This window comes from Apis dorsata, unplaced genomic scaffold (assembly GCF_000469605.1).
Source record: "Apis dorsata unplaced genomic scaffold, Apis dorsata 1.3 scaffold_14, whole genome shotgun sequence".
Taxonomy (NCBI): domain Eukaryota; kingdom Metazoa; phylum Arthropoda; class Insecta; order Hymenoptera; family Apidae; genus Apis; species Apis dorsata.
In genome coordinates this window covers 57,580-69,299 of record NW_006263317.1, presented here as the reverse complement: position 1 = coordinate 69,299, position 11,720 = coordinate 57,580, and the positions used below count along the sequence as shown (strand labels likewise).

At 21.3% G+C, this 11,720-nt stretch overlaps 1 protein-coding gene and 1 long non-coding RNA gene across 4 annotated transcripts in view; both read right to left on the bottom strand.

Annotated features, from left to right (window-relative positions):
• Positions 1 to 1,242, bottom strand: LOC102677414. Of its 3 annotated transcripts, XM_006607745.2 has the most exons (3): positions 695 to 1,242; positions 127 to 618; positions 1 to 64 (listed from the first exon to the last, which is right to left on the bottom strand). In XM_006607745.2, the coding sequence occupies exons 2-3, from the start codon at positions 540 to 542 to the stop codon at positions 58 to 60; spliced, it is 423 nt and encodes a 140-aa protein (XP_006607808.1). In that variant the 5' UTR covers positions 543 to 618; positions 695 to 1,242; the 3' UTR covers positions 1 to 57. The 3 variants fall into 3 exon arrangements, with proteins under 3 accessions (XP_006607808.1, XP_031365298.1, XP_031365301.1); XM_031509438.1 differs by lacking the exon at positions 695 to 1,242 and having other exon boundaries at positions 1 to 73; positions 139 to 688; XM_031509441.1 differs by lacking the exon at positions 1 to 64 and having other exon boundaries at positions 147 to 618; positions 695 to 1,241.
• LOC116185293 overlaps positions 1 to 11,720 on the bottom strand; it is a 151,462-nt gene that overhangs the window by 92,478 nt on the left and 47,264 nt on the right. The window lies entirely within an intron of this gene.

The window sequence follows — 11,720 nt, the reverse complement described above, 5'->3', positions numbered from 1 at the left end:
TTTCCATTCTTCATGAATGTGCATATTTTATCATCGGAGTATTGTCGTAGTCCCTTGTCAAGAGCTGCACCCGCCAAAAAAAGATTGGAACTTAATTCTGGTACGTGAAAAACATTACTGAGGTACTTTCGCACCCACTCTTTTCCATTAAAAGCAAGAATGTCGATATCTCCTGATCCAATTGCTTGAATATATTTTCCATCGCCTATCTTACTATTCTCTACTGTGTCAAATTTTTTATACGACGAGAACCATTCGCAACGATTTAACATGTGCTCAGTCGCACCTGAATCCATGTGCCATGCATCATTGGATGTTTCTAAATTATATTCTGCAGACATGGTTCCAATGAGTGCCTCTTCTTTCCTTCCTTTGTATTTTTTGTTTGCTGTTTTTCGGTTTCTACGTTCCTTGATCCAATGCCCTGGTTTGTGGCAATAATGACATACGCCTGGTTTAACGTTGCCTTTTTTGAAATTTTTCTTGTATTGATGCTTATTGGCAGTAAAAGCAATGTTTTCTGCCCTTTTTTCGGTTCCCATTCTTGTTTCCTCAATGGTGAGCCTTGAAATAAGATTTGTGAGAGTGCTTTCGTTGGGTTGAGTTGATTCCCACGCACTAATAAAATATTTGAATGATGGAGGTAGCGTCATGAATATTTTAGTAATAATCATTTGATTTGGAATTTTCTCACCCAGAATTTGTAGCCGATGTGCAAGATTCTCAATTTTTACGATGTGAGTAACAACATCGCTCGATTCCTTCTGGTAATTGTACCATTGCTGCAACAGCATGTGTATACTAGTATCAGATTTTTGTTCGTAAACAGATTCCAGCTTTTTCCACATATCCTTATCCGATTCACAATTGATAATATGCAAAAGTGGTTTTTCATACACTGATGTGGCGATTATTCGTTGAGTTGTACTGTCGAATTTTGTCCAGGCAACGCGTGCTCGATTTGCCGCATCATCTCCTGGTACAGGAAGAATTGATTCATCTGTAACTATTTCTTATGAACTGCAGGATTTCAAAGTAACGCGCATTTGAAATTTCCATGAGGCCCAATTTTCTAATTCTTTCAGCTTATTAATACGAACAGTTTCGTTCTCAATCACGATTAGGATTATATTTCACGTTTACTCAAAGCCGGATAATAAACCCACGTGCTTTTTCAATTTAATTATATTTTATTTAATTATTTATTGTTTCTTTCGTAATTTGGGCCCATAATCTGCCCGTTGACTGGGCAGTGGAAAACAATAAATAAAAATATACGGGTTTAGATGAATGAATATATTTGATTATACGTGATTGCGCGTATCTGTTTACAAAACATTTGAAATACGTGTATCGAAGAGAAACAAATAGCTACTAACTATAAATATAAATAGTAATTTTGCTGACAACATTCAATAATGAAATCACATATAAAATTTTAGTGAACTTTAAATTATATAACATTAATAATTAATTTTTCTATTCGAATATTGATAATTAATAAATCTTTAAATCTATTAATAAATCTTAATTGAATCAAAAAATTTTTATTTATAAAATAAAAGTTTATTACATAATATAAAATAATAATAATATTATTAAAGAAATAATTATTCTATGTTATAAATCTATGAGAACTCAAATTATCAGATTTATAAACTATATCAATGTATCATTTAATTCATAGAATAATTCTAAGAATAGTTCTTCAAGTTGTAAAGATATTTTCATATAATAAAATTATATATCTTTAACAATTTTGGAAATTAATACATCTCTTACTAATAAAATAATAGCACCTGAAGGAATATTTTAAAATATATATAGAATAAGTTATTTTTCATATATCTTATATATTCTATGTATCTCTATTATTACGTATACCAATAATTTATAATGATATTGAAAGAATTCCTAAAAGAAAACGTAAACATTAGCTATTATAACCCGGATAAAATGATAGCACATATTATAGTTATTAAATTGAACTAGTGAATGAAGCGAAGAATTCTAAAGTTAATATTTCATATCATTCAATATCATTTAGTATTGGAATAAATAAACAATGAAAAATGGTTAAATCAAAATGAAATAAAAAATTTTTTTTTATTACTAAGACGCGAAAACTATTCTATTGCAAAAATTGCAAAATGGAAACTGTAAAGCAATGATTAATTTGTTAAAAAATCAATATGGGAAAAAGAAAAAGGGAATGTCCATATATAATAATAATTCATGAAAAATGATTTTACTCTAATTTTAAAGGTACAGTTTAACAAATTGCTGCAAAACTTTGTATTACAATATTCAAAATAAAACAATTATAATATATAAAATATATATATATAAAACAAAAATAAAATAATATTCAAAATATTAGACATACTTTATAATAAATATGTAATATATAAAACAATTTAACGGCAGAGATTAAAACAACGACAATTTCCCTTAACGACAAAACATAAAGAGCTATTTATAATTTGCTCGCGAACATGTTCAGTGAAAAAGAAAATGGAGAAATTTTATTTTCTTGAATGAAAAAAAATTTAATTTAGATAGATTCGATGGGTAGAAATTATTTTTTTTGATAAAAAAAAAGAATTAAGTCATCGCCAAATAAAATAAGGAACTATAATAATCTGGGCAAATATTGGATATCATGGAAAGACTGAAATAAACTTTATTATTATATGGACAATATTATTGATTGATAGTTAATTAAATAATTATGCCGCAAATTACAGGCCAGAATTATATTTTTTAACAAGATAATACCATATGGCAAAACGATTAAAAGAACATTTCTCAGATGAAAACATATCCCATCTTGAATGATGAATTTGAATATAATTGAAAATATTTGATCAGAACTTACAAAACAAATATATATAATTGAAAGATAATTTCAAACCGTTAATGATTTGAAATGTTGCATTTTAAAAGAATTTTACAATTTCACAAAAGTTTATAAAAAAATTATAAATCACCGCTATGGAGAATGATAAATATTATTGAAAATACAGGTGGATTGACAAAATTAAAAGTAATATAGTTTCATATTTATATATCTTTATATTATAAAAAAAATAAGATGTGCTATTTCTTTGTACCATTTACTTTAATAATATATCCATATTTTTTTTATTTAAAAAAATTATATAAATATAAGTTATAAATATAAATTAAATAATTTAAAAATTATATAAATATAAGTCTAAAATAAAATAAATATATTATACTTATATAATTACTCTGCCTTTAAAATATGCAAATATGCAATTATACTTAATATGCTATCATTTTATTACGCAGTGTATAATTAAATGTTAAAAGTAAAACTATGGAATTGATCTAAACTCATAGAATTAATTTCTGAACAACTTTAAAAATTTAGATAATCTTACTACGTAGAATGTGCAGGATAAATCTGAATGAGACTTATAAAGATATGAAAAACTATAAAATATTTTGATGTTTTTGAATTATTTTTAATAGTTTTTGATATAGCTTTATTGTATATCGTATCGTATATGAAGTACATTATTTTTGTTTATTTTAAATACTATTATTTTTGTTTATTTTTAATTAAAAAATCAGTTATTATAATAAGTTAATAATAAGTTAATAAAATATAATAAGTTATATTTATATGATATAAAAATTATACTTGACAATATCTCCAAAAACTTTTTATATTTCTTTTAAACACAATTTATTGATATTTTATATATAAAAAATAATAATTTTTTCAATAATATATATATAATATTTAATTATATTGTGATTATGTTTACATTTATGATGAAATATTATTATATGATTATTGACAAATAAATTATTATTCTGATTAGATGATTTTTCACGAAAGAAATGAAATCATAAAAATATATATACTTAATTCAGATTCCATTTTAGATTAAATAAAAAAAAACAGATCAAAATAACAATGAAAATAATATTAGAAATATTAATAAAATCATAGAACCAGAATTTAATATAAAAATTATTAAAAATTATTTTACAATAAAAATAACAGATATATTATAAGTCAAATTAATCCAATTCTTAATGGATACAAATCAGAAAACAAATGTTATCATTTTAACATCTCTTAAAAACATTGATAAAAAAAACAAGGATTGGAAAAAAAATTCAAAAAGAATTTCAAATAAAGAAAGTAAAAAAAATATTTAAAAAAAATAAAACAAATGGAAAATAATTAAGATTTATTTTCTGGAAATTTTTTAGATTTTTATAAAAAAAATTCATGAAAATAATTATATTTCCGTAGAAAAAAATAATATTAAATATGTGAGGTGTAAACGAATGATAAAAGAATATAGAATTGTATATCATAATAAGATTCAATTTTTAATTTATAAAAAGTTTTCACGAAAGATATTCAGAGTTTTTGAATATATGTAAATAATGTGAAAATAAATACTTCGGGTGAGATATCTCATATATAGAATTCAATTATATTGTATTATATATTTATTTCAAAATTTATGATTATTTTTTCTTTTATTTTCTAATATTATAAATCTATGTATTTAGAAATATATTTTTTATTTAGATATAATTAAATTTACAATATACTAATCGTTTTAAAAATATGGGCCATCTTATTTGTCGCTCAAACTTATTCTTTTTCCGAGAATTACGAAATTATTAATTTAACGGAAATTTAACAAAAGAATCAATATTTTAATATTTAATCTAAACTTATTCTAAATATTCTAAACTCAATATTTGTGAAAATAACAATATTTTCACAAATGAATTATTACCTTAATTATAAACATTTATTTATTCATAACTGAACTGCGGGTATTTATGCAAATAGATAAAAAATAGATAAAGATATTTCTTCTAAAAAATTGTTTTATCATGAGACAATTCTAAAAGTGTATTTTTTGTTTTGTATATTTTGTATAATATATATATCTCGCATAATGCATATACTTCATAGAATACATATTTTTTGCATGTTTTACGTATATTAATGATTAGATAATAAAATACTTAGCAAATAAGTTTCATTAAAATTGATTTTCAAATTCTATAATATAAAATTCTAATAATAAAAAAGTTAAAGACAAAAATGTTATTATTAAATCTATTAAATTAATTATATGATTTATAAATATCAATGAAAATTTAGAATTTATGTCCAAAGTTTATAATGAAGTTAAAATAAAATATAAAAATTTTCTTGAAAAATATCAAAATTTTTATATAATTATGTAAAATTAATAGTGTTTTTAAAGACATAATTATTGATGGCTCAAACAAAATTGAATCATATATTCTTAGAAAAAAAATATATATATATATATGTATCTATTATATCACTAAATAATATCATTGAATAAACATAAAAATTAATTTTTCAAATAAAAAACAACATAACTTATTAAAATGTGAAAAAATTATAATTATTTATTGTAATGAAAATTATAATAAATAATAAACAACGATATAACAATTAATATATCTTATACATATTTTTTATATTTTATATATATATGTATTTATACATATTTTTCATATATTGATATCTTACTGTTATATATTTATTGCATGAACATTTATAATCTATTAAAAATCAATTTAATAATCAAAACAATTTTAACAACTTGACATTTGCGTGTAAAATAAATATATAGAAAAATTGCGCAAATGCAAATTCTTTTGTATCAGTTTTTAAATATAAATATTTTTTCTTTATATGTTGAATATGTTTATTAGTCTAAATAACTAAATATTAGTATATCCATTCCAATAATAATATTATTATTTTCAAAATTATATATCATTATAAAATCTTATGGAACATCTTCAAAAATTTATGTTATTATCATTGTTATATTATATCATTGCTCTTACTATCAGAAAAATAATGGAAATATTTTGATAAATATAATCAAAATACAATCTTTTTTCATTATTAAAATTTATTTTAGAGGATTAACGGGAAAAATAATAATACATACTAATAATTAATAACAAAATTATAATGATAAAATATAATGATAAAAAATAAATGATAAAAAAATGTAATATACATTCATAACAATACTAAGAAAAACTTAATTAATAAGCTACTAAAAGTAATAATATTGAATAATCTATTAATAGGTTTACGATAATATCCGAAGGATAATAATATTTTAGATCTTTATATCCTAAAAATACTAACTCAGAAAAATAGAATAAAAAAAAATAAAAGTTCGCACATTGAGAACAGGTGCAAGTTTGGAAGGATATCGAAGCAAGCAGCAGAACTAGGAAATGCATTGGCAAGAATGACGAAGGCATTGCCAACAATAACAATCACAATACGGCCATGCAAAGCAGACAGAGGCAACGCTTCCCTATTCTCGAATCTTCATTCGCATATTACCCGTATAATGTAAGCATTACCGTGTTGCCGTGGCCCTGTTATATTCGTGTATATACTTAACTAGCAAACTCAAACAGAATTCGAGGAAAAATCTTGGCGAACCGTAACCTCTGGAATGACGATAGCAGCGTTCTATAGCCGGAACAAGTATCACTGACGAGTTTGAAACCTAGCACGTCGTGAAACATAGAAATCTTGCGCGTAAAACATTGAACAGAAACTAAAAGATTATTTTGTAAAAGCCAATAATTCATTGTAGCAAAAGCAACATATAAATTTTGTGGGAGCGGCTACAATCAATTTCGACATACTTCCAACCATATTATCTGGAGCATACACCAAACACGACAGTTTGTTAATCTTACGTATTTGACTTCAATTGTACTAATATTAATATTGAAAAAGAAATGAATATTCGGATTGGATGTCCAGAGTTACATTGAATTTTTTTTTTAATATATATAATATGTAAAAACTGTAATTTAATATTATATCTTAATATAATAATTATTAGTTTCTATTATTATTTTATTAATTATTTTTAAGTTTCTGATTAAATCAAAAAGATTCTAATTAATTAGAAGATTTATATGTTTATGAAAAATAATAAAATTTTATTTGTTTATAAGAGAAAAAATTTTATTTAAAAAATTTTATTTAAATTTTATTTAAATATACATAAAAAGTTAATATTATAAATAATCAATTGATATTCTCTAGATAAATGATTAATATTTAAAAATCTTCGATTAAAAAATAAATATAATAATAGTAGCTTTATTATTATATTTTATTTTGATTTTTATCTATCATTTTAAAAATTTCTCTGGTATTTTAGATTATAAAGCAAGCGCGAAATGTTAGCATAACTTGTGAGAACAATTATTTCATGATATTGCGCTCGTATCACGACTTTTTATACATCTGAATATAATGTTATTAACTCGTTTCCCACATTCAACTAAATGCAATAAATTTTTAATTTGATGATTTTTGTAAAAATATATGTAATAATTAAAATTGGTAATAATTTCAATCAGCTATAATTACCAGTAACCATATATTATCTATAAAAATTAATTTATAATGATTAATTATAACTATTTTTAAATAATTTTTTAATAAATTATCTTTTCATTAATCAATCGAATTTATAAAACTTTCTATTTTATTTATAATAAATTTAAAATCTATTATTATATTATAATAATACAATTTCATTATAACATAAAGTTCTGTCTAAAGTACTAATCATAATTCCTAATTTAATTCAAATATGCAAACATGTCTATTATCACAGAAATTCATGAACCCAAAAGTTTCATGTGTCTCCATCTACTATGATCGTATCCACTGAAACTTAACACAACCATATATGACACCTGTAGGCATTCGGTGCCGTAACCTAACCTATAAATACGAGCCTATTCGATCCCATGAAAGAGCACAATGGTATGAAGCAACGACCTCATTGTCGTGTGTCGTACGGTCACGAGCGCACGAAAAGATTATCCTTTAAAGGTCGATTAGGCGTCGGTAATACTTCATGGACACAGCATATAACGTTGGCAATGTATTCTTATACATCTCGATTGTATAAGAATACGAACGCAGGTAGAATTGGCCTTGGTCCAATAACTTCACGAATCAATAGAATTTGTCGCAAATATAACTTAAATAGAAAGCGCCATCATTCTATGAATCAACCCATTTTCTTTCGTTTATCAATTTACATCACAAAATATCAAATATTATATATTGTATATTAATTTTGAATCATTAATCAAATATCATATCAGAAAATCTATTCAGCGTAAAAATTTTTATTATATTATAATTTTTTGCAATTATGGATTAACTTGTTTTATATTATTAAAATTATTTATTCTAACATAAAGAATTATTTCTTGTATAATATTATTAAAAAATGTGCAATAAAAATTAATTTTTTTTTAAATAATTTTTCACAAAACAAATTAAAATTAAAATTTTAATATTCATTTTCGTAAAATTTAATTTGGATAAATTATTGTCGCCAAATTTACATGCTTTATCTCGTTCAAAATAAAACGATATTTTGTGATACTTTATTTCATAAATATTAATATAAGTCGATTTCTAAAAAAATTATTATTCCAAAATATATCCAAAAACAATCCAATATATAAGCGTTAAATTATAATTATTGTAAAAGTTATCCGTTCGAAATAATATGCATAACATCAGTGTTTAAATACACATTATTTTGATATGTATATATGTGTAAAATTAAAAACATAATATTTACTTAGACAAGTCGTTAAATTTGCAAGAAACATCTGTCGAGGTTTTCCGATATGCTACGTCAATATATTGAAATATCATTTTCTAATTATTACTTTTATGTAAATAGAATCATTTAACGCATTGTAATCTTGTAAATTTATTTAAATCATGAATTATATATAGCGAAATATACATATTTATGAGAATAATATTTCTTTCATTAATTTTCTTAAGATTAATTATAATGAAAGCTTTAAAAGAATATATATATAAGAATGAAATATTTTTTATATAAAATCCGTTATTGATTGTAAATTTATTTGCGAACAAATTTTAGTGCATGTGTTTTAATCAGGAAAAACTATAAAGGAATTGAGTAAAAAGGTTATTAACGCAATATGATTTGAATTGAACAAAAAGAATAAAAAATGTTAAAGGAACAATGTTTTATTTTCATTCGATTTTAAAATTTCGAATGCAGATATAATATTTTGAGCTAAAATATATTGTATTTAATTATTTTCTCCATTTGTTTTCATTTCAATTCATTTCTTAATCAAATTTCATTTAAAAATCTTCATATGAGAATTAATTTAATAATTGATGTGTGATATTAAATTAATATAAAATTATTAATAAAGGTATGATGCATTATGTTATTAAAAACAGAAAAAAAAACATGGAATTGCCATCGAGAATTCTAGTAGTATATCTAGTAGTAATAGTATCTCAGACGCAGTAAATTACCTTGACATTATTTTCACATTTTTTTATACTTTTTACCTATTAAGATCATTTCGTAGAATCGATAAAAGATCTCATCGTATGCTGCCAGTGACAAAAGATAATTCAGGGAATTGTCTCTCAAAGAAAATTACTAACGGTGCACTGTGAAGCGAACCAGCATTGTTCCAATGTTCATTCATGAAACAAAAAAATTATTACATTATGATCAAGTTACTATTTCCTCGTTTTTCTTCTACTTATTCATTTCCAATATATTCTTTATATAAAAATCATAATAATTATAAGAAAGAGAAAATATATCGAATTTTTAATAATCTTGAAATATGATATGAATATTATGTTGAATAAAAACTTTTTTCTGTACATGCAATGCTTCAGTTTTAGTTTCTACATCAAAATATTTTTAATATTATATATTGTAATTAATTATACTTCTTTAATTTAGAACTATAATATTTTAAAAATTTAAAAGATTTAGTTCTAATAATTTTAAGCTTCATATATATTATTGAAGTTGTCTTTCAAATTAATATTTAGAAGTTAATTTTAGCAATCGCTTATTAATTATTAGAAAATAATTTTAATTTTAACAAAAAAATTTTCAATAATAATAATATGCAAAAAATATTAAATTTTCAATAATTTATAGACCAAAATATATTCATTATAACTATATAATTTTGATTTAACATAAACAATCATATTTTTATTTAAATATGGATAAAATTATTTTATATAGACATTCAAAATAAAATATTTTTTTAAGTCTATTTTTTAAATATGAAAATATTAGTTGCAGCAGAGATATTTACGATACCGATTTTAAAAATTAGAAAATATATGTTTTAAGTTAATGTTAGAAAATGTATATTTTAAACTATGTTTTGTAAACTTTTATATGAATTGTAATTATTTTTTTATTTATTATTCAAATCTAACTTAAATCTAATACAAACTAAATTAATCCAACAAATAATAATCCAATCAATTAAAATAATAAATTAAAATAATAAATAATAAAATAATACATCCCAATATAGGTATTAAATCTTAAAAATATATATATAATATTAAAAATATTTTTACTAATATCTCAGATATTAAAGTGTATCATAGAAAAATTTTTTTAAAATATTGACTATATATGTATATGTATATGTAATAATATATGTATATTATATATAAAAATTATTAAAAGAAATATAATTATTAAAATCATTCTATATAAAAAAAGCCTTTTTTAAAATTATAAAATTATATTTATATTTTTATCTATCAAATACATTTTCTTTTAGATAAAATTGATTATCTTTAATATAAAATTGATGATACATCAAAATAATATTTATTAGAATCGTATTTTTATGAAATAATAATGAAAAAATTTTATTCAAATAATATTTAATTTTTACATTATAATATTTCATATTAGGAAATAATATAGTATAGTATTGTTAATTATTTTTCATAAAGGGTATTGTAAATTGATGAATTACATGAGTGATCCGATGATATCAATTCTCATTCTATCGTATAGCATAATCTTATTCATAATTGATTACGATAAATAAGATCAACTGGGCGGAAGGACTTGTAGTAAACATGAAATGCGTTTGTTGTAGTTAATAATAAACAAATATTCTTTTCATAATTACATAATTCTTATCATATAATTCTTTTCATTAATATTATTACAATAATAAAAAATTCAGTTTAAGAAACAAATCCCTATTAGAAATATGGATAAAAAAGAGAATAATTTTTAGCGAAATATAATTTTAGAGAAGTATAAAATATCATTTTTGAAAATTTAATTTATTTTATATTTAAAATATTTAACGAAATTAATAATATCCATATAATTGAATCTCGAATTTTTAAAATTTAAAAACTTCGATTAAAATTTTATTTTGCATAGTAATAATAATAATAATTATAATATTATAATCTTTCTTTAATTAATTTTTTATATTCAAATTGGTACTTATTTGAAAATTCATGATATATCGAAGATATTCACAATCGATATATTAAAAATTATCAATAATATAATATCAAATTATATTAGTATCATAACAATGCTAAAATTGTCAAAATTATTTAAACTAATATCGAATCTTTGAATATTTATATATTAAATAATATAAAAAATAAATAAGCATATTATAAGAAAAAATAGAAGGAAAGAATCAGAAAGAATCGAATTTCAAAATTATATACTAAAAATAAGTATAAATATATATTATATTTACTAACATCAAATGAGAAACATAAAAGAATAAAAACATAACGCTAATAT